Raw genomic sequence first — 24,083 nt, forward strand, 5'->3', positions numbered from 1 at the left:
ATTCCTATGTCTGGGTCTGCTTCTCCTTTACTGCAAGAAAAGCAATCAGGAATTGTCCAGAAAAAGAAAATAAAATGCCACAGGTGTTTTGTGTGCCGTTATGTGATGCAGCCAGGTGCTCAGATATGGACTGCCTCCTACCCAGCCCAGTGAGGAGGCTCTCAGCTCAGCAGCAGCTGCTGTTCATACAGTGTGAGCATGGAGATGCCCACTGCTGTTCCCTGGCCTCTCCTCCCCAGGAGCAGCACAATCCTCTCTCCAGCATGGCTGCAGCACAGGGCCCACACCTTGAGCCCAGCCTGTGCTGCAGGGCTTGAAGGCCTCCTCATGCAATGCCATGGCAAACACCCTGCCTCATGCAACCTCTGCCACTGCTCCAGTGCAGCCCAGCTGCTGCAAACCATCACATGCTCCCACAACAACACTGCATCTGCTCCTCCCTTCCCCCTTTACAGCCTCCTCCTGCTCCTCTAGTCCCATGCTCAGGACTGACAAACCCAACTCAAGTGATGCACTCTCATCTTGCTGGTATCAAAAGCTCCTGGGAAGCTTTGCTGCTCACTGTGGGGGCCAGATGAGATACTGCAACTCGGCTCTGCTGCAGCGTTTGGAAAGCACCACAAGCAGCAGATGGGTATCCCTTGCTGGGAAATAAAAATAAGTATTAAAGCACTTGCAACTGCTCAGCGAATTCTCTCTCAGCTTTATCAAAAATGCTATTTCTAATTCAGGCTATCAGATGCTGGGACAAAAACCCAGAGTGAGGAATACAGACACCAGGATACAGGGAGCTTAGAAAACTGCCTTTATTCTATTAGTTCTTGGAAAAATGAAAATACAGAAAGAGTTTAGTTGGCTGCAGAACAGCAAGAAGTTCACAGGTTAGGAGTCTGATCACTACATGGTAACCAAACTTACACAAAAAGTTTCTTTTTTTTTTTTAAGTTTTGAAACTGGGTCCAGCAATGAATTTAAGGCAACTGAACAGTTCAGAAGCTTTGAGTGTGAGCAGGCTGTCTTTTCTCATCCCTACAGCACGTTATGGAAAAAACTCCTCCTGGGTGTGCAGACCACTCATATCATTCAAATGGGTCAGACTCTTACAAATGAACAGGGGAAGAGGATCAGCTGCTTTCCACCGGACTTTATTTTCAAATACAGTTTCTTAAAAAACCCAGAACACCTTAACGCAGAGGTTACAAGTAACAGTATTAGGAAATCCAATTATACAAAAAATACTACATCTAAGCTGGGGTAAATAGATTTATTTTTGGTAACATACATTTAAACTGGCACTAATTACACAGTAACTAAAAGGTAACTAACATGAAACCACAGAACCCTCACTTTTCCTTAGCTGAATGGGACTTGGTCATTTCAGAGTGATCACATTTTCAAATTAATGTTTTACACCAAGCCATGAAAATCAGATCTTCCTAAATGTGATAGCACTGAAGCTACTCTTGATTCCATACAGCCATGTAACGGTTGTACTCAATTAGAATAGGACGTTAGTTATAAAGTAGTTACAGACCAATCCTCTGTGTTGACAGCTTTTTCTCTTTATAGAGACAAGAAAGAAGATAGAGAATTGTCTTCAATTAGCGCCTGGCATATCCTGTGAGTGCAGAAAAGGTCTGTTAGAGGAATGTTGAGGTTAACCTTGGGTGCACAGATGAATTTGATGCAGATTGTTATAAAAATCATGGTTGGCTTCTAAATACTGGTAGCAAGATGACTCGATTTTTAAATCTCTTAAGTAAATTATAGATAATGAAAAAGGCCAGTAATCATACACTAAGATTAATAAACAGCACTTCAAAATTACTCAAGTGCAGGGTGCTGCTTTGGCCATCTTCCTCTGGCCACGCTTTATAAGAGAAGGCACCCGGACTTTTTCTTGCCACGCCGGGCTTGCAAAGCAGCTCTAGTGGCCATTTCAAACACCTCCCTGACACCGTCTTTGGTCTTTGCCGAACACTCCATGTACCCGAATGCACCAATGCGGTTTGCCATGTCCCGGCCTTCCTCGGGTTTGACAGGCTCCTGCAACAGCACAAAAGCAGCAGGTGAGCACAGCCCAAAGCCACACTGCTCCTCCCCTTCCCACCCAGCTTCCCAACAAATGCAAAGGAATTTCTGGATTAAGCACACATAATGAACTGGTTAGTTAAAAATCCAATGCCAGAGGACACCATCAGTTTTCTGATATCTCTAAGCTTGAAAGCTGCAACACTTTTTGAAATAGGCAAGTGACTGCCTATTTCTGATGAAGCATTTATGCAATTCTTTGCTACCACTGTAAAAAAGCCTATGAGCAAATCCTCAAATCAATGCCTCAGTCTGTGTATATAGGTGTTGATCAGACAGCCCACAGAAACCAGCAGCCAGCTGTGGGTGCCTGCTTAATGCTCTGCTTCAACCACCACACACTTCTGCCATTTACTGTAAGGCTCTGGAAGGAACCTGCCTGCTTCATTTTGGCCAGCTCTCGTCTTGTGTGCTCGTCATTCCTCAGGTCCTTCTTGTTTCCTACCAAGATGATAGGCACGTTGGGGCAAAAATGCTTCACCTCCGGGGTCCACTTCTCTGGGATGTTTTCTGAAGAAAATAAATAGAGGCATGACTGTACAAACCCCATTTCTGGGGAGAGTTTTATTTTAAAGTTTCTACACGCTGCTTGAGTTGTTGTAACTTGATAATCCACACTGATGCCCTTTTTTCTACTCTTCACAAGGAAGCAAATAGACCTGTTCTGTTGTTGCCAAAAAGGACAAGCCTGTAGTAATTTGAAGGCTGAAGGACATGTAACATTTAGGCTTCTCTCAGCAGCTACCTGACAAGGGTTAGCACAAGAGAATTTGAAGAACAGCATGCAGATTTTTGGACTGGAAAGTTATGGAATATTTTGCTTCAAGAGAAACATTTTATTTATCTCCAGAAGCTAGAGGTGGGCACAATAATGAAGCCTAAGTTTTAACCTCACTTCTTTTCCTAAAGCAACACAAAACAACCCCTCTCAGCTCTCCCCTTACTGCAGCAGAACTATTCAACACACTAATTACAGATACACAGAAACAAAGGCTTAGGGTAAGTAATTTTCAATCTGCCATTTCTCCCTACATGCAGCAAATGAATTTGTTCTCATATACAAGCAACCTCCTCCTCACATCCCTACATGACTTTATTTTTTTAGTGAAAGGAGGACTTGGGGGCTTTTGAAAGCAAAACCTTGACAAGTTCTGTATAGCAGGAAGTGCTGAACAGCCTAAAACATCTGGCTGTGCTTTCATAAGCTCTTAGGCATTTGAGATTCACCAGTGGATGTACCTGCAGGCTGCATAACCACTTTTTATCTTCATGAAATTCCATTCAGCTTTTGAAGAGACATTCACTATTATGTAATATGGCATATTTTCTTGCTTGAAGGAACAACTTAGACAAGGCTTTTGAAGCCAGGTTTTGCACTACAGCCAAAATACCAATTCTGCAGCTGCACCTGGAGTGCTCAGGTGTGCTGGCCTCTAGATGCTGCACACCTGAAAAGCTGCCTGGCAGTTCACTGCTCCCAGGGACCCTGGCACCCAGATACTGGTGAGCAGGAAGGGAGGAGAGGGAAGAGAATTTTTACAATCTGGGCAAACACAGAGTGCTGCTGCAGCTCTTAGTGTTGCTGGAGAATTCTCTAATGTCTGAAAACTACACACTCAAACCAGCAGCAATTCTGAAACTAGGAAAGCTCCCAAGGGAAAATACATTCTACAGTGCAATTTCCAAGGGGAATATATCGATATAGAGAATATATGATTCTGATTCAGTTAGAGATCTACTTACCTAAACTATCAGGACTATCAATTGAAAAACACATAAGTATAACATCAGTATCTGGATAAGAAAGCGGTCTAAGTCGATCGTAGTCTTCCTGTCCTGCTGTATCCCACAAAGCCAACTCAACCTGCAAAATTAAGATAAGGGGTGAGTCAGATCACCAGGAAAGTTCTGATTCAGAAGCCAGGAACACAACAGGAGTGAATAAAATATTTCAGTCAATACCACTCAAAAGGAGGAGACTGCAACTTCTCCTTTGCCAGGAGAACTATTAGGAATTTTACATTCTGTAACTCCAAAAATCAACTTATTGCTGCTTATGAGTATTTTCTGTATACCTATGACCACTGTCTATTCTCTAAAAGGACATAAAAGCTACCAGCAGGAAAGCAAGACAGAAGAATCGAAGGGAATCAGCTCCAAAGGGCTAGGAAACTCTCTGACAACCATCCCAGAAATGCCAGTTTTCAGTGAAAGTGGACTAAGAATATGCTTTTTAGAATTATGCACATTTTCAATGGGTTTACAGCTGGAACATTTAGTGACTAAGAAATGTCAAGATCGCACTTATTTGTGCACAAATTTAACACAACTGATTTGTGTGTAAAGCTTCTTGTTCCCAAGAAGTAAAGTACTTAATGTTCTCAGTTTTTCTACTTTTGCTGGAGCTAGGTGAGAACACCCCAATAGGATTGTTTAAAACTGTAGAAGGAATAGCCAACATTTAAAGCAAAGGACTTTAAAAACTATAATCAAGCTCTTTAGGTACATATACTCTTGCTTAAGATTCTCTGATGAGTCTGCCATCATAATGGAATGGGTGCCTTCTTTAAACCCTTGCATTCAAAAATTCCAGGAAAAAAGTCCACAGCAGCTCAGATAAAGGCAGATAAGCAGAACTGGAACCCAAACGTGAGCCTGCATTGCAATGCAACTCTCTGTTTAAAGTGTGAAGTGACAAAGCCTTGAGTTGCACACATATACAAAAATAATCATCTGTATTTCAGTCAGAAATACTCCTCCTCTCAGAGTCACCTCTGCAGCTGCAAATGTGACTTCTGTGGTAAATGTTCATATTTCTAAAGAGATGTCTATGACACTGGAATCAGCTCCTACAACACAATATCTCTCACCATCACCTCTTTGTCTTCATACAACTTCTGGACATTTCTGGTAATGCTTTTCTAGGAAGACAGAGGTAAGTGGCTGTCAAACAGAAAAGGCTTAAGCACTACTCTCCTACAAACTTTTGTAATCAAATTTTCTGAAGACCAAGAGCTTGGGTAAAATATATCCTCTAGTTACAAAAATAAAATCAGCTGATACTGCTCAAGCTGCTGATGCTATTTTCCTTTAGCTACTGGCTGCATCTAGCTGATAGGGCATGACTCCCTATTCTCTCATTCAGAGATGCAGAGATTCAGGCAGAAAGGAATGAGGAAGTTAGACTTGGTGATGAGACAGAGAAATGGATATCATACATATTTCAAACAATAGTCCTTAGAGTCTAAAATACAATATAGAAACTGTAGAACCTGTCACTTGGGGAAAAAACATGTCCTAATATTAGTCTAAAAGTAAATTTTCTTTTACTGATTCACATTATGGGAGAGGAAAGCTCTTTTTAGACTCAAGCAGCAAGAGCTATCATGACTAAATCCATAAATAACCCATCCCTGCAACACCAGGAAATCTATTTTAACATAAAGTCCAAAACTAGCTCAAAAACTTCTTTTTCTCAGGATCCACAGTCACTGCATCTGAACTGGAATGGACTGAAAAATGTCCTGGCTGTACCTGAGCCCAGAGGGAAGGCAAGGTCCCACAGGGACAAAACAGGGAAGCTCAGCAGCATCAGCACCAAGAGCTGCCCCATGCCTGAGCTGCAGTCCCATGGCAGAGTCAGCTCTGTGTGGCTACAGCCCAGGCTGTGCCTGCCTGACAGGGTTTGTAGATAGCTGAGCTTTCAAGGTGCAAAGCTCCAGCTTTGTGTGCTTCTGGAGCGTCCTGGAAAGTGACAATTTTGCACATCACCCAGCACCCTGCTGCCAGAAGTGCAGAAGGCAACCTACCCAGGGATCAGCACCTACAGCTGCCCCCTGGAGTGGGTGTCTGACATGTCTGCTTGCAGGGAAACAAAAGGATTCAAGAGGTTCCACTGATTAAAATCTGATTTTCAAAATATTTAAAACTAAAATGAAATATTTTAATAATTAGTTTACTGAAGTACAAACTGAAGATGAAGCTCAGTGAGCTGTGGCTACACTTGGATGCTAAGAATTGTGCTCCTTCAGACAAGCAGGACAGGTGATGCTGATGTACACCACAAAAATCAACCCCCTTAATCAACCTGTCTGTCATCTGTTCTCAGAAGGATGCTGCATGTTGCCTGGAGCAGGTATGAAAAAAAACCTCTCTAGGAATTAGTCTTTGTTAATTACAATACCAGGTCCCTATTAAAACAGAGACTCTGTTCCAAAGGCCAGCAGCCCCAATGCCCTCAGCATCTTTGCACTGCTCCATCCCCTCCTACCTGCTGCAACATTCTCCTCAGACTGACTGCATGGCTTTTAGAACCTCAGCCTGTGTACAGCTAGAAGCACCTTGTTGGACAGACACTGGATATGAGCACATTCTAGCAAGGCCAGTATTTTTTTCCACAGAAACATGCTTAATATGTGGTTAGTGCTTATATTGTAAATATATTTTTAAATATTAAGTAAGTGTGGAGATGTCCATGCTATTCTGAACAAACACCAGTTCATTCTGGCTCTTAGACAAGGGTTCACATACCTGCTTTCCATCCACTTCAATATCTGCTACGTAATTTTCAAAGACAGTGGGAACATACACTTCAGGGAACTGGTCTTTGCTAAATACAATCAGCAGACAGGTCTTTCCACAGGCACCATCTCCCACTATAACCAGCTTTTTTCGAATGGCTGCCATAGCTGAAAAACAAAAGAGTGACTTGTTAATTCAACTGTTACAGCTTTTAACCAAGATGCTAATAATTAATAAACACCAAGTCTTCAATTAGTAAGACCTTTTAAATTGATTATGCATGTCTGTTAGAGAGACAGACATATCTGGACTTGGATAAGTTCAGATTCCCATCCTTTGAAGAAAAAACACTCCCCAGCACTTATCAACACACCAGTGAGCCCACTAAGTGCAAGAATAATAGAAAGGAGAGGGGATGGGCCTGGTTTAGCATTTATTGATCTGTCCTGAAGGCTGAGATAGCAGCACCCAGAGACAATGAGTGAGTGAGCAGCACTGTCCCAGGGTACCCTCTCAGAAGTGTATTCCAGGTAATCATATACAAGATGCTTCAATTGGAGGGCAGTAACATTTTCTTATCACACTGAGCTGCCTTAACTACAAAGCACCAGTCAGCTGGACTGAGGAGCACCTGCTGCCACCTCAGAGCACCAAGAGAAGGATCTCAAGGTAACCAGCTCCTCAGATTACAACCACCACTCTGCAAAGGATTTTGGCAGCATACATCTCGCTCCTCAACCCCCTTTCCTGGGCATTAACCTGCCCCCAGGTTAACAGAGCCTGCTGTCAGCTGGCAGTAAGAGAAGGGGGTACTCCGTGCAGATCTCTGCTGTGCAATGAACTGATCAATGATGAATTGATTGGTCTGTATCAGGACCATACAAATCCATGACCTGCTCATGAGCAACTCTGGCCTCAAAAAGACAGTACAAAAGCTTGGAAAGCTTTAAGGAAAGCCTGGAGTCAGGGTGGGGCCAAAAGAGATGGTTGTTTTGGATCTGGCAAAGCAAACAAAAGCAGCACTATGTATATGCCTGCTCTCTTTTCTCCAGGTGTTTATTTGTGACCCATGCAGGGACGAGCCACGGAGTCAGGGAGTGACCTGCCTAGAGCAGAGTGCAGTGAGGACAGACCCAGAAGGACTTTCTTCTCCAGAACACAAAGGCACTCCAGGGGAAGCTGCTTAGTCATCCCATGAAGCTTCCTGGAGATGGAGCAAACAGCAACACCACCACAATGCCTATGACTGCATGACCAAAACAGCACAGAGGAGCACCCTGTGAGTTCACTTTTGCCATGACAAACCCAGAACAAAGTTCTATGAGGATGATCATGGCTGCTGGCAAGGGGAGAAGGCCTCAAAGAAGCACAGGAGAGATTTAGAAGACACAGCAAAAACGTTTTATCCTTTTCACCTCTTCTTTTCCCTCATGAAATGAACTAAAAAGGTAAAACTACCATCTAAAAGCAAACTTTGGTACTGTTAGGTGGTGAAGAAGCAGTGGATATTACAGTGATTCTGTACTTCTGCTCCAGGTACAGAGAATGTTCCAGGTACCATTTCAACCCACCAAGCAGCAAGAGTCAAGGACAGCCCCGTCAGACACCACTGCTCAAGTGATCCAAATCCACGTCTAAAGTCAGTTTCTTTCACCTTGCAAATATATAGGTACACAAGTTAAAAGTTATTTACCTTAGGGACTTGGGTTAATTTTTACATTTGTGGAAGGTTTTAAATGATCTAAGCCTTATAAAAGTTTTCTTTCCATTGTTTTAGATGATTTTGAATCCTTTCTAGGAATGGTAGTGTTTGAATTTTACAGAACTGGAAATTATCTGTCCTCTGTACCAACTTCAAGATCAACTACTTGTAACTTCTATTTAATGTCAGTTTTGACTAATCTGCCCTTCAAGTCCTACAAAATCTCTGAAGTAATCTACTCATGTTGCTCTACCAACATTTACAATGAGAAAATTTCCCTCAGTGTGTACGCTCACCCTTCTTTGATGTAACATAAGCCCATTACTGTTTATGCTGGTTTTTGTGGCCATAAGGAAATTGATTATTCCCTTTCCCCAGTGCAGTTGAGAATACATGCCTTCATTTAGTGTTCTCTTCAGGCAAAACAATGCCAGTTTATTCAAGCCTCCTCTGTAAATCATATTTCCTAGACTTTCCCATTGCTCCCTTCTGGGCAGAGTCCAATTGGCAGAAATTTACCAAAGTGTGGAGCCCAAAAGCTGAATTCAGTATTTCTCCTAGGGCTCTGTGAAGAGTGCCCAGAGCTGCAGGACTGATTTCATTGATCTTCTGGGATACCCTGCTTAAACACCAATCTGGAATTGTGTGTCTTTTTCTTTCTTTGTCCCCTCCCCTGAAGACAACACTGTTGATACAGTCAGCTTTTAATTCCTGATAGCTCACAGACTTTTTTCATTCAGATGTCTCCACAGTGAGTAGTTCTCTCTTCACACAGCTGAGTATCCACTGCCACACTTTTATTTGTCCTTACAGTGACTGATTGTTTATTCTGCCTTCAGGTTCTAGCTCTGTCCTTCAGTTTAATCACAGTCTGTTGGATGCAAGTTCAATAGCAGTGATTCCCAGATAATTTCCAGGCCATTGATGAAACCACCCTGGAGACACAGTGGGTGGCTGACATAACCTGTCCTTCCCTGCCGTCCTCCCTCGTCTCCCTTCTGTGCTGGTGGCAGGGACTGGCCTGTGATGCCTTGAGTTCCCTGCAGTATCACCCAGGGTAGGTGACCTTCTGGCATCACTACAGATAACTGTATTTTTCAATGGAGTATCAGATCAACTCTATCTTCTTCTAAATCTTCCATCTTCCATCACTCAGATTATTTTTTAAGTATTCCTTGCCAGTTAAATTTTATGTTTTGGCCTTCTACATACCAATGCCTAAGGTCTACAGGGAAACTACAATTATGTAAAAAAACCCCACAAACTCATTATTTAATGTAGATCTTTCTACAAACACTTCCCCAAAAAAGCTTGAAAAATGTATGGATAGATGTATCAAAATTATTTCAGGAGCTTTATTTTATCTCTTCAGTAACTTTTCCCTGAGAAAAGCCTATCATGAAACTCTCTGCTTGAATGCTTCCTGAGATGTGTTGACATCATTTGGACCCAAGATGCCCCTCAGCAATGTGTGCTCAACCACTTCCTTCCCATTGCTCAGGACCTGCCCATGAGGCTCTCCAGCTCACAGTTCAGTGCAGGACCATCACCAAGACAGATCAAACCTACCCAACAGTCCCCTCCATCTAGTACATTCAAAATCTAGGGAATTAAAATTCCCTCAACATCAGCTCCTAGAGGATCCTTCTGGACCATCACAAAAAGCCTCAACCACATTATCATTTTTTGGTCACCTATGGCATCCTCATACTTTTTACTTTAGTTTCACCTTCCACAGCATTACAAAGCAATTCCTTCTAGAACAAGTGTGTTGTATAAAATTCAATTCAGGAGGCAAAGATCACCACTTAAAATCTCCAATTTTCAGAAGCAGCCCAGATTATAAATGCTGGGTAGATATAAACACCTCAGGATGTCAGCTCTGATCAGAGCCAGACACCTCCACCCACCTTGGAAGGAAGTCACCAAACATCACAACCACTTCTTTCTACTTATCATTATCAATGGACCATAGAATGGTTGGGGTTGGAAGGAACCTCCAAGATCATATAATTCCAACCCCTGGCACAGGCAGGGACACCTTTCACTCGACCAGGTTGCTCAAAGCCTCATCCAACCTTGATCCAACACTTTCTAATTTAGGAATTCCTTGAATTTCCTAATTTAGAGGATTCAGTGTACAGATCAGCATATTTCAGCCAGTTATTTTTAGCTAAAATAAATACACTCCTCTCCAGTGGATGGCTGTAAGGGGTTGTCAGGTCTGGCAAAGATTCAGAAAAACAACATCTTGGTAGCACAATAGAGAAAAAAATGGATTGTTAGAATGGAGCTGCATCTTAGTGGTGCATGTAACAAGGACAACACTACCAGCATTCACAGCAGCTGGGTCTTTCTGGTGCACTCTGACATGCTCTGGTTTTCTTCATCAAGTATTCTGAAACATGGAAATACATCAAATTTCTACCAGCAGTATGTGAGAATCAAAGCACTTTGTTGGTCTAAAGAGTTTCATTTAAGACGCACATTACACACAATTTACAATTTGCTGCAGCACAGCTTTTCACCAGTGCTAAAAAACCTCTATGAGCTACCTGAGAGGGTGTAACAAACAGACCAAACCCAAGCTACTACTGCCTCCTGTAACTGAATGTACATTCATCCTTTAACACAACACACAGAGCAGGGAGAGTCCAATAAACCCAGAAAGCTGCTGGGACTGCATCACTGATGATGCACACAGAACATTGGGCAAGAAATAATTTATCCCAATTAGTGTAGCAGAATGGCTGCAGTGATCTTCTAGGAGAAGCTGTGGTGTCTTCTGCAGCGAGGCAAGAGATCTGCAATTTTTCCTACTCTTCAATGAACCACTCTTCCCTCTTCCTTTGCATTTATAGGATTCTCAAAACCAGCTAGTGTGCTAGATTGAAAGTGGAAACTCTCACAACATGACTCAAGTGACTCATCTGAATGGAAGAAATTCAATTATGACATTTCCCCAGCCTCAGCCAGTGTCTTTCACAGGTATTACAGGAGCTTTAGACATCCTTTGCTCAATCCCACTAACATCACAGGAGGTTACAACACAAGGAGCTCCTGTTTGCAGAGTTGCCACACTAATATCCTTGTTACAGGAGGCTGCTGTTTCTAAGTGCAGTGAGGCTCCAAGACTCCTGCAGCATAAAGCCCTGCTTGTTAAGGGAATCCACCAAATACTCCAGAAGAATTAGAAATGGGGAAAATTTTTTTTTCCATGTTTTAAACATACTCCCCCCCCAAGTATTACTCTTTACTGCAAGGGAATTTGCCTCTTCAGCATGCTATTTATTTTTCCAAGGAACAACTTCTCTAGTGCCACCTCTCTGGCAGGTCCCAAGGCCACACAGCATGAGTGAGGATTGTGGACACACTGTTGGCATTATGAAGTTGGATAGGCTGACAACAAACATTCCAGGTTTGTCTGTCTCACTCTGGATCTCGTCCTGGAGAAAGTAACTGATGGAAGAAACAGCCCTTTACCATCACATAGGTATCACAACTATATTTAATTTCAATTACCAATTAATTACTAGTAACTTTATGTTGCCTGCTATGCTATACAGGGAGAGCCTTTGCATAATACAGAATTTTGTAAAAAATTAATTCTGGATTATTGGATGTCAGCAAGAACTCAGCAGATGCAGTTCAGAAGTAGTTCAGCATGCAGTAAGGATGCTGCAGGGGTTAAGGGGGAGAACATCCTTTAAATTCTTTCCCACCTAATCTTGCTGAAGTCCTTAAAATCAAAATGTTGAAAGGCAAAGGTTTTGAAATCTTATAAAGACTGCCTTGCTGCTGACTCCTCTACACAGTACTGAAGCAGTTTGCTGCTGAGTGAATTACAGCCTGGCACTCTTCTCACTTGCTTTATTTCCCTTCATTCAGTCAGCCCTGCCCTGGGCAGCAGGAGGAACAAGAGCCAGGCTGAGGGACCAGAAAAAGAAACCCTGCTCAAGTGTCTCCCACCCTGACCAGTGAGGCCCTGCCCTCTACCTACCACAGGGGAGAACTGACTCTGTCCCAGTCCCTCAGCTGCTTCTGCCTCAGTACCTCCATTCACTCCTAAAATATACTCACTTTTGTTCAAGTCTGAGGTGGAGGAAGAAAGAGTTTTCCCCAAAGACTCCAGGGATCAAGAGGGGATGAGCAGGCTTTTCTCAGTTTTCTTCTGGCCATTTAGCAAGGTTGGGCATTAACACTGAGAACTAGCAAAGCAGTTTGGAGCCCAAAGTAGATCAGCCCCAAAACAAACAGGTCTGATTTTAGAGCAGCTGTGTACAGTGAAGAAAGAGACTGAACACAGAGCATCTGAGTGGGTGAAGTGGCCCAAGGACTATGACCAGGGAAGGGGTCAGACAAACAGGCCAGGAGGAGAACAGCAGAAGGATGTAACCACTCCTCTAGAGCAGAATCCAGGATTCCCACATCTCCAACAGCAGGCAAGAGTCTCAATCTTCTCCTCCACTAAAGTCCCAATGGAGAATGCCAACAACTATACATTCTATAATCCTTTTTTGCTGCTCACTTCTCATTAGTGAAAGCACATATAAACAAATACCAGAAATACTGCAGCTTGCTGCTGAAATGCTAATCCTGCTACCTTAAATCAGCTTCCTTCAGCCTGTGTAAGCCTATGTGTGCTATCTTGCCATTTTCCTCCACATAATCAACAAGGATGGCCCTGCTCTTCCATAGCAATAGTTGTGAAGTAAAAGAAACTGTGACCCAAATTCACCTCTTAGAGAAGCTGCAAACTGGGAAATCAATAGCCTTGGGACTGAAATAAAAGTAAGAAAAAAATTATGGAAAAACGTGACTCAATCACATAAAGGAGTCAGATACAACCCATGTTTCTGCTCCAGGGTTCCTAAAAGATCCTGGAAGATGTACATACCCCAAAACATGCAGCAAGTGACCACTTATTTATTGTCTGAACTGATCTGTACAGCTGGACACACTGAGCTCAGAGTGATCTGCTCTTCTGACACCATGAACAACCTGAAATCAAGCATTACTGGGATGGAACCTCAGTTCAATTCCAAGCCACCAGAAACAAAACACTAAAAACTTGAATATCGTCAATACATTTCATTATAATGGTTGAGATTTTCTTAATTCTGTGCAAGTTTGCCTGTGGACACTTCCACTCATAAACCAAAAAGCCACATTATTTAAAGTGTTGCTAACAAGGCCTTTGAGAAATAGCTATATTTATACTCCTTACTGCAGCCAGTACATAAAGCAGTTTGACAGTACTGCAAAACAGACCTATTTCTAACTACAGCACTATGTGGGAGCAGCTGGTGAGAAAAAGCGATCTGCTGGGGCTTTTGGGGAGGGTTACATATGAAATCTACACTTGAAAAAAGTTCCAAAGGTGGCAAAGCATAGGGCAGGCTACTGATACCGCACATTAAATTTAACCCACAGAGAAATGGAATTTTTCTGTTGTAAGACTGAAGTACAATTGAAAAACTGACACAGAAGGTCAGCATAGTATCCAATGGGATTAAATCCTAAACACAGGTCCTTTGGGAAGGTCTTTGGACAAGGCAAGCTGAGTGTTCAGCTTTCTGATAACAGCTCATTCATCAACATCAACCAGGCTCAAGTCTGGCATGTTTTACTAGCTTGGAAAAAGTGCCTTGCAAATAGAGCTGTACATTTCCAGAGGCAGCTTTAAATCCAGAGCAGCATAGATGTGCTCAGCCCCAGCTAATAAACCTCCCCAGGTCTCAGCTAACTCCACAAATAACCAGCTCAAGCCTCTTTGTACTACATCACCAGAACTGGGAACAGGGTCAGCTTAACTGCATTAGGTCTTAGCAACACTGGTTGCCAGCCCCAGTGAACCCTTAATGACTGATTAATTTTATACAGTCATTAAGAGTTATCCAAAAGTACACAATAGGTGTTTTACAGGCATGGGCATCCAGTGAATCTTCGTTAAGGACACAGAACGTTGTTCATGCTGCCTCTGTGGCTGTGATGGAGGTTCCTCATGCAGTATAAAGCCTGCCAGTGCAATGCTTTGGAGGAAACCTGAATCAGCTGTCAGCACTAGATCTGTGCTGAGTGTCATGTGGACACAGCACGTCTAATCTGAGATATCATGTGAAGTCTCAAAGTAGGATTCATCCTATCAAATTACTGCCTTTGCCCTTGCCTTCCTCTTCAGGAAAAATCCCGTGTGACAACACACAATTCATCTTCCTCTCAGAGAAGAAAATTGTTTTGGATTCTAATAAATTTGCTTGAAAACATTTTGCTTTGCTCTCCTTCCCTTTACAGAGCACCTGGCTGTGCTTTACAGGAACGAGCCTCAGCACTGCCAAGTGCTCCCAGGAACACACAAACTATCTTCTGTGAAAACACCCAAATCATGAGCTATGCAACCTTCTACACCCAGCACTGTGTCCCACAAGCAGCTCCAACATGGACACTGACCACCAGACCAATTTGTTTCTGCAGCTAAACTTACACCTAGAGACTCACAGACCATCTGTTACTGCAGGTCTACATACATGGAAATAGGGACACTGACTTAGGAGTTAGGGCTCTCCACCTCAGTGCCTGGCATTTCAGACAAACTCAGGACTGGATTCTTGCACTAAAGAAGAGGAAAAATGAACAAAAAGCTTCTCCCTGCATGTTCACCAGCCTTCAGCTCAGGAGCTTCTTGGGTCAGATGTGGTTCGCATGAATTTGGTAACCTCAAACAGATTTCTCCTCCATGAGCTTGTCCAGACTCCCTTTGAACCCATGTAAAACTTCCAGCACACACAACATCCTGTGGAGGGAGTTCCCACAACTTAATTACACATTGTCTAAAGCCACTTCCTTCAAATTCAAGATTGTCCCTATTAGTTTCTTTTACTGCCTCCTAATTCCAAAATGGAAAGGGAGTGAACAATTTGCCTCCGCTCACCCTCTTCCTGCTGCTCACATAACAGCCTTTCCAGACTGGAGCACCCTAACACAGGGCTGGTTGCTTTTTTGGTTTTTTTTTAATTACCTTTACACCTTTGACAGTAGTGCCTGTCTATTCCTGGCACAAGGAGTAACAAAGTGGTAGAGGTGTCACCTTCCCATCCCACATTATCCATCCCAGCTCCAAATGCCTCAGGGCTCCTGCAGCACAGCTCCAGGAGAGGAGCCTTAAACCCATTCATTCAGTATCAGAGAACCACACCCGGAGATGCGTTTCAAGTGCAAACAAGCCACTGCTTGGTCATTCCCCAGCACATTTCACCCCGTGCATTAATTCAAGTGAAGATCATCTTGACTTTAAAATAGCAGTAACAGAGAATGCCATGCACCATGCTCCTCACTCCAGCAGTCAACTATGTTTTCTGCATTATGATGAAGTCACTTCCTCACTTCTTCAGCCTCTGCAAATTTCCCATTACTGGCATTTTGCATTTCTTCCTGGTGACCACTCAAAAACACAGCCCAGGAGTCCAACTCCTTCATGTTTTCACTACACACAGACTCACTTGAGCCTTCACTTGCCTTTCTACTAAATTTAATATGAACCATATTGATTTTGTTCTGTATTCTTTTCTCACTGAAAACGACATGCAATTACTGTCAAGTACTAACTGAAGGTTAAGATGAACACTTGCACTTAAGAACCAAACTAAAACAATTAACACCTCTTGTTTCTATTTCCCCCAGTCCAGGCTGAGTGACAGTGCCTTAATTCTTTCCTGAACACTTTGTTACTTATTCCATTATTGTACCTGGGATTGATGTCTTAAATCTGATGGGATTACAATCATTAAGATTGTCCTACTTCTCTTTATTATTACAGCATATTAGCATTCTTTCAAACTCAAACTGCTGCACTATGTAAAGAGCTTTCTGGAAAAAAAATTACATTGCCCCCCTCATTTTTCAGGCCAGAGATCTTCAGAGCTAAGATATGTATCAAAACAGAGCTGTCAATTACCAAATCTGGTCAGATTAGGCGTGCAATATCATTCAACTTTTTTTTTTTAACTTAATGAGATAATCAGAATACCTGATTACACGGAAGTTCTCTGTGTATAGATAAATAAGTGCCAAAAGATAGGAAACCAGGCAGAAGGAAATGCTCAGCGCTCTCAGAAAAACACCCGTGGAACCTGCACAGCTCAACGTTCATAAATGACCTGAAAAAGTGAAGAAAAATAGCTATACAACAAAATTTACTGGTGATGTCAATAAAGGCAAGGGCTAACTGTGATGGATTTTAGAACTTTAACAGGCTCTGTGCCTTGGCAATAAAATTTGAAGGAGAGAAATGTGAAGTGATATGCAATGTAAAAACCAGACTCAACTTCCTATATGAAATGATGGACTGGGAACTGATCACTGCCACTCAAGGACAGCATTCAAAAGTTATATAGTTAATTCCTTTAAAATAAAAGCTCAATACTCCAAAGTGCCACAATTTTAAAGATTCCAGTATTAAGAACTAGGAGAAAAGGAACAAACCAGAAACCATTAAGGATGATGGCGGAATCCATCGCATGACTGCATCTTCTGATGTGTGCAGCTGTGATCCTCCCATGTCAAAAGGCTATAAATGAACTGGAAATGACTCAGAGCAGGGCACACGGACGATTAAACTACACAGCAGTGACCATATGAGGAACAACTACAGCAGAACTGGAAAAAGGACAGTCTGGAAGAGACACAGCCACAGAAGAAAACAACTGGATGCTTCTCTCAGACCCTAAAGAGCAGTGAGCAAAGCTGGGGCCTGAAACAAGGACAAGAGCAAATGGGATGAGCCAGCCTGAAAGCAAAGGCAGGCAGGCCTCCCAGCAGGACACATGGCAAGGCCTCACCACATTTCTACTTTTTAGATCCATAATTTCATAGTTATTCCTTTTTCCTCCCAGTTACTTTCCACAATTTTGAGCTTCTGTTTTCTATTTTCTGTGTTCTGTGTTCAGTTACTACTTTTCTCTTATTTCATCTGTAGGGCTTTCTTGCACTTTTTTTAAAGTGTGAACAAAACAGATGCCTTCATTTCCTTTCCAAGCCAGGTTATTTAATTCCCATTCAACACTTGGAAGGAGAAAAACACTCAAAAGAAGGTTCCTGAAAGACCCTTTTTAAGCATGTTTGAGTCAATTTTTTTTTTAAACGAAACCAGCAATATGTGCAAGCAAAACTCTGTCTTAACATTGTCAACATGCATCCTGTTTTGTTAACACCAAACTTAGCAGGGTGCTCCTGATAACTGCCTGCAAAGTTCACCCCTATACTGTTCACCTCCCTACTGGTACATAATTAGTAAATTAACACCATTTCAGAACCTAGGGAAGAAGACTAATTCGAGCATTTCTCCCTTGTCTTCCTCTACCATGACAAGTCCCTCTCCGAGGCTGAAGGCAAAGTTTGGATTTTGGGGGCAGACAGAAGGATTCTGTCCTCAGGATCTGTGGCTGCTGTTGCTGTCCTTGCACCCCCCAGAACATTCTTGCACATTTGCCCCCACTGACTCCATCTTTGCTATCTGCAGGCACAACGACTTACGAGAGCCCTTCTCTTATGCAATGCTGAGTCCCAAGATTACTTTGCACAAAATGAGATTAGGGCTTAATATTGAGGTAATTATAGTAGATCTGTGGATTTCCATGTGTGTGTAATCTGCAAAAAGCTTTGCATTTCAGCCAGTTTTTTCTTGGTGTCCTCTCCTCCCAGACAGCTCCTGCATGTCAGATGGGATGTGGGCACCTCATGCTGAACAAGGCAGGCTTCTGCTTGGGCATGGTGGCTCTGTCTTCAGGTGCTGGCAGTAAAGCACATATGGACAATAAAAACTAACACTAACTTCTCCAGACAGCCACTGGTACCCACAACTAACACTCACCTGTGCTCCTTCCTCCTCTTCTCCCACCACAAGACATCTGTTGAAACCGCACTGGTTCAGATCAAACACCACTGCCTAACACAGGCAGGTATCTCAGAGTAAAAGAAGGAGCAAGTGCACTGATACCACCATAAGTGTATTTTCTGAGTAGACAGCTTGGGGATAATTATTTATTTTTATTCTTTATGCCCAACATTTGACAGTGTTTTCTCCTGTCATTCCACCTGTTTGGTTCTGGAGCTGTGTAAATCGCTGTCATTCAAAGCATTCTGTGGTCTCAGTGCAGACTGAGGGAGAGGCACCATCAGTTTTGATCTAGACCAGACTGCTTGGTCATGTCTTTGCCAAGCTGAGGAGTTCAAATCTTTTTAAGCATCCCTTGTATGGAATCCATTCCTTATCTCTGATCACTATTTCCAGCCTCATCTTTGCTTTTCCAGTTGCAGTGTATCTCAAAGCACATCTTTCTCTGTGGCACCCCACTGTAATCAGTGTGTTGAGGACTAAGAGCCATGATGCTATCCCTGTTTTCCTTTTTTTTATTCCTTTCCCAAAGCCCCTCATACAAACTCATATGATCACTGTTGAACACTAAACTTCCATTTTCACAGAATTATGGCAAGCTCTTCCTTCTAAGTGGCAATAATTAACTTTCACCCCATCAGTGCATAAACAAATTAAGACTATCCCCCTGCTTTGTATTTATCTGGAACAAATTTCATTTGGCATTTTGCTGCCTGTAATTCAGTGTGGGAAGGACAAGCTGCAATTCTTCCTAATCAGTTCTTGTCTTTTCCTCCCTTCATCCTCAACACCCTTCTCACTAGATCATTTATGAATATGCTGAACAGTAGAGATGTAACACAGATCCCTCTTCTTCTCTTCTCCCAAACTTCCCTTCTTTGTGCTTCTTGAGTAATTACAAACCTCCAGCAGCTATGAGCTGCACCATTTCCTTTGCAAAAGCCACACTGGCTTTCTGCTACTCTTAAGTTGTTGGTCCATCTGGTTAGCTTTTTTTTGTTTTCTACTTTTTAAAAAGGCACTGAACTGTGATATCCTGCTGAACTATCTTTAAGAACTGCTACCACATAAATCCTCCTCTATTTCTGTGGCTTCAAGGTATTGAGAAGTTACACAGTGTAATTAGTAATTCGGTCATTTCAGGCCTGAGTTTCCTTTGGAACCCTTGGGCAAGCACCATCTGGTCTTGGCATCTTGTAACTGTATTTATTACTTTGCTCTATAAATTACTTTGCTGACAATTCAAGCAGAGACAGATCTTCCAATGAGTTCTGTTCTCCATAACGGGAATATCTGGCACAGGGAACCTCTTCGGACTCCTGGACTCCTCCACAGGAAACAGGAATAAGTCATCTTCCTACTCATGGCTTCATCATCCAATATTTCTTTCACTTTTCCATCTATTGGCCCTCCAGAATCCTGAACCTTCCTTGTTTCTGATAAACTTGGAAATTATTTCATTTTTGGTATGATGTTTCTCAGAGTCTCTCTGGCAGGTCCTTGTATCCTTGTATTTTTCATTTGACTTGCCAGACTTCACATTCTTATTTACTTTTCTGGTCAACTTCATGACTTAAACTTTCTGAAGGCTGTATTCTTATTTCTAATACTTTCTTTATCCCAAACTGCATGCTCATTCTCATCTGTCAACATTCCACAGTATAATTTAAAATCCTCCCAACAACATTTTCAATTTCAAGCGCAGAAGCCCAGTTCTGCTGTGGTTTACATGGAACCCAGCCTTTCCAAACAGCTCTTGGACTGAGGTTCAAAAAATGAGCCAATTCACTTGGTCAGCACCCAGTCAAGATCCCACTGTAAGACAGCTTTCTCACTTCACACAATTTCAACAGAGCAGACGGGAGGTGAAGAATAAAGAATCTCCAGGTGTAAAATATAAGAAAAATGAAATGCTAGCAAAGAATGCAAACAGAGATAACTGGTACTTGGACAGCTGCTAGTTCTTTCAAATCACTAACACATGCAAAGACAATCTTCCTTAAAACTATGAAGATGAGGAGGAGGAATCCCTTTGTACACATCCACACTAGCAACCTGCTCCAAATGTGACAGTTCAGGCCAGGTGAGACAGAACTATTTATGGTTGCAAAACACTGCTAATTAACTGAGCAAAGAGACTGAATTGAGCTCTGTTTCTGATTAAAAAACAACAATAAAAAAGCAAGCAGAAAACCCACAACTGTCAGAGCCTGAGGAAAGCAAAACCTCATATTTGGTGTACTGCCCAATTTTACTGGGTATACTTGTGACTCTCCATCTGTTTGTTTTACAAGGGACCTTGGTTATGAAAGGTGGTCAGAGAAAGACAGCAAACCTTCTTCTGATTAGTTTAATTAGCTGACTCACTTAGAAGGACTGGCTGTTAGTTGTGTGGATGGCAAATATCTTAATTAAAAGGTGGTCTATAGATATTTTAGTTCAACTTTTATAGTCTCAAATGTCCTTTCCAAATGAAAATATGGTGATAGGAAAAGGACAGAAGAAAGGAGGGACAGGGCAGTGTCACTCCACCAACTCCAATTAGCCTTTGTTACTTTATTCACTGTTCAGAAGGAGTGGTAACAGATCCCACCAAGACCAGAAGGCACCCAGACACCCAACAGTAATGTAAAAGTAGTAGTAACTTAACCAGTGTACCACAGGCAGTATTTTGGGATATTTTTGCTTATTTTTGATATTTACCAAAAAGTAATAAGCAACTACCTCTTTCTATTTAGCTACCCACTATTTATAGCAGGAAAGGAATTATCCCAAAAGGCAAGGAGCAGAGGATTTTCATCATGCACTCAGGTGTGTGCAGGTGCATAGCTGTACCCTGGGAATGGAATGAAGGTCAGCTGTCATTTGGCACATTTATTTTGCATTGCACTGTTCTCTATTACAGAGTTTCACCCTTATTAAGTGTTTTACTAGGACAAGCTCATCATGGATTAATTTAAAATATCAAGGGCACACTTCTGTACTTTATCAACATGCTAACTTCCTCAAACTCACCCAATTACACTTCTCCTCCACATTAGTTCAAACTGCATTTAAAGACACTTTGTAAGGCAACAGAGCAGAACAAGAGAGAGATGAGATTTAATATTAAAGGTAAAAGATGGTGGCTGAGTGGAGACGTGGAAAGAACCTGATGATGCCACAGCAGCAGGGAATAAAATGTTAGAGAAACTGAGAAGGTACACTTGGCTAATGAAAAGGTAGCCAAGGTCAGAAATATCTAGCACAGAGCAGACCAAAGATATGGTGTGAAGAGCCCACAGGGTTCTGGGCAACTTAAATACATTGAGAGAGAAAGATTAAGTGTAAAAAACAGAAAAACCAAGAGTTACTGTCAGAAAAATGAGGAAAGATGATGATACTTCCAAGACCCCTCCAAAAGGTTTTCATTTGGAATTTGCTTATCTGAAGAGCCATCCCCAGTGCTACATCCTGGTGGCAGTTGAGATCATTTAGGATGTTTTTACTGTCAATTCCTGGCTCAGAGAACTCCCCGCCTCTGGCGCTTGGCTGCTGTGGCACTCGGCCAGAGCCTGAGCCTGGTGAGCGAGGAGGGATAACATGAGAGCTGCTCAGCTCACTTCTGCTGAGACTGAATTTATTTTGCCCCTTGTGTGACGGTGCATTCATGTCTTGAGAAATTCTTTTTGAAAAAACCCACGTATTCTAGTGTTAAATGATACAAATCACCCAAGTTTACAGGTGATTGTACAAATCATACAAATTTATGTCAAACATTTATGCTGAATATGCTGTTAAACATTCCAGTGAACTAATTAAAGTGAAATAAGGCTAACATTTTTCTTTTTTTAAACATGCAGCCTTGATCCAAATCAGTGTCAGAATTAGACTCTGTAGATTTGAATGAGAAATGCCAGTGCTGGGTGGCTGGAGACCTGGATAAAACCAGAAGAGGGCAAGGAGAAAGCACACATGTATCAGAAAAGCCTTTAACAGCAAGCAAATATTTTCATAAACAATCTTTTCAGGGAGGGAAAGACTTAATATTTCCATACTGGGAAAAATCCCCAAATAAAGCCATCAGAGAACTTAATACTTTGAGTCACAAACAACATTTAGGGCACATAAAATTAACTTTTGAGATTTCTGAGATAAAAAGAAGATCAACAGAAGTCTGATTCTGGGAGAAGTTCACCATTTCAAAATCACAGAGATGGCAGAATTGACACTTAGGCTAAGCTCTGGAGGGGGGGGAAAAGGCAACAACAAACTTAACATTACCTATGGAGGGCTTAGTGTTTAATTTTCTCCAAATACTGTATCACACAGAGAAAGGGTGGGTGGGAACCGCTGCTCCTGAAGGGTTCCCTGCGACAAACAGGTGAACTGTACCAGGAGAGAAACAAAAGCTGGATATGAGGCAGCAACTAAAAACAAACAAACGCCCGTTCCAGACACCTCTTAAAGGGATATCAAAGTAGATGTGGTATCATTGGACTGGGAACAATACTTCATCCTGAGGATCTGTAGTAACTAATACTACAGACCCCTGGGAGAAGTTTTAGGTTTTATTTTTAAAACCCAAACAGTAGTCTCGAGGTTCCTCACGCCCTCGAAGGAATGGCTTTCCTGGCAGAAAAGGTTTATGCAGGATTTCGTTTAACACCGGGCAGTTCTCAGCTAGCTGAGGCTCCCGGGGCTCCGGCCGTGTCAAACCACCCCCGGCGTTTCCCCGGCCTGCTGCAGCCGCCCCACCAAAAAAACGCCGCCCAAACTTTCCAGTTTCGCTCCAAAGGCCGATTCCTCCCCAAGATAAAAGTTCAACGGCGCACAGATCCCGGCAGCCCTTCCGCAGGCACCCCGGCACGGCCCCGTGTGCCGCGGGGGGCCCGGCGCGACCCCCGCCTGCGACCCCCGGGGCGGGCGGGGCGCGGCCCCGCCGCTGGTGACGTCACACAACGCTGCCACTCACCGGGGCACCCCCGGTGCCGCCCGTGTCACCCCGCGGGGCTGGGGGCAGCGCTGCCGCCGCCGCCTCCCTCCGCGCCGCCCACGGCCGGCCGGCGGTACCGGGGCCCGGGCGGGGCGCGGGCGGCTCCCGCGGGAGAGCCCCGGGGCCGCGCCCCTTCCTCCCCTCCCCCGCTCCCGCGGCCCGGAAAAGGCCCCGTTACCGGCCCCGGGAACTCGCGGAGGGGCCACCCCGGCCAGCCCTCCCCTTTTGTGCGCGGCAGTGGCGGCGAGAGGCCCGGCCGGGCCCGGCCGCCCCCGCCCGCAGGCCGCGGACTCCCGGCGGGGGCGGGCGGGCCCCACCCGGCGACGGCGGCGGGAAGGGGGGAGAGGAGAAGAGAAACCGGCGATCCGCTCCCCCCCGCGCCCCTCGGTCGGCAGAGAGCCCCCCGGTACCTGCGGCCTGCGCTGGTCCGGCTCCCGCCGCCTCCTGCTCCACAGGCCCGAGCGCGAGCGGCGGCGGCGGCGGAAACGGGCGGGGCGGGGCAGGCCGTGCGCGCTCCCGGCCCCCCGCGCGCGCCGCGTTCCCGAACCGCCCCGCCCGGCCGCGCGCGCCCGCCCGCCCCAGGGCCAATCGGCGCGGCCGCGCGCGGAGGCTGCCGGGAAGGGCCGCTATAAAAACGCCGGTGCTATTTACATCGCGCTAGTTGGGGAGCGGCGGGCCTGGCGCTGTGGGTGCTGCTTTGTGGAGGAGGTGCCCGCCTCCCTGTGGCCTCCTCTGTGCCTACACCGGGAGGAGCTATTAATGCTGGGCACGGTCCCTCCGCACCTACTGGGGGAAAGGCGGCTTGGTGGGACCTGAATCGCGATGCCCAGTTTCCCTGTGGGTGGTTCGTTTCCCCCTTTCTTCCGGCGGAGTCACACCGCGGGTCCCGTGCGTGGTTCTGG

At 43.9% G+C, this 24,083-nt stretch overlaps 1 protein-coding gene across 3 annotated transcripts; it reads right to left on the reverse strand.

Moving 5' to 3' along the window:
* Positions 1 to 782: 782 nt before the first annotated feature.
* Positions 783 to 23,749, reverse strand: RHOA (ras homolog family member A). 3 transcript variants are annotated; one of them, XM_071439799.1, is made up of 7 exons: positions 23,592 to 23,718; positions 22,470 to 22,574; positions 16,341 to 16,470; positions 6,622 to 6,779; positions 3,835 to 3,955; positions 2,471 to 2,601; positions 783 to 2,046 (listed from the first exon to the last, which is right to left on the reverse strand). In XM_071439799.1, exons 4-7 carry the CDS (start codon positions 6,775 to 6,777, stop codon positions 1,873 to 1,875), a joined length of 582 nt encoding a protein of 193 aa, XP_071295900.1. In that variant the 5' UTR covers positions 6,778 to 6,779; positions 16,341 to 16,470; positions 22,470 to 22,574; positions 23,592 to 23,718; the 3' UTR covers positions 783 to 1,872. The 3 variants fall into 3 exon arrangements, with proteins under 3 accessions (XP_071295900.1, XP_071295899.1, XP_071295897.1); XM_071439798.1 differs by lacking the exon at positions 22,470 to 22,574 and having other exon boundaries at positions 23,592 to 23,739; XM_071439796.1 differs by lacking the exons at positions 16,341 to 16,470; positions 22,470 to 22,574 and having other exon boundaries at positions 23,592 to 23,749.
* Positions 23,750 to 24,083: the final 334 nt, after the last annotated feature.

The sequence above is a fragment of the Agelaius tricolor genome, unplaced genomic scaffold (assembly GCF_023055355.1).
Source record: "Agelaius tricolor isolate 1412-34295 unplaced genomic scaffold, bAgeTri1.0.p SCAF_14, whole genome shotgun sequence".
In the NCBI taxonomy this organism is placed as follows: Eukaryota; Metazoa; Chordata; class Aves; order Passeriformes; family Icteridae; genus Agelaius; species Agelaius tricolor.

What these genes read in the sequence shown, in the direction of transcription:
- RHOA (XM_071439796.1), bottom strand. Translation starts at nt 6,777, where the DNA reads ATGGCAGCCATTCGAAAAAAGCTGGTTATAGTGGGAGATGGTGCCTGT. An exon ending in TGATAGTCCTGATAGTTTAG is followed by an intron (nt 2,602 to 3,834) that starts GTAAGTAGATCT and finishes TATTTTCTTCAG; the next exon opens with AAAACATCCCAGAGAAGTGG. An exon ending in AGCTGGCCAAAATGAAGCAG is followed by an intron (nt 2,047 to 2,470) that starts GCAGGTTCCTTC and finishes GTGCTGTTGCAG; the next exon opens with GAGCCTGTCAAACCCGAGGA.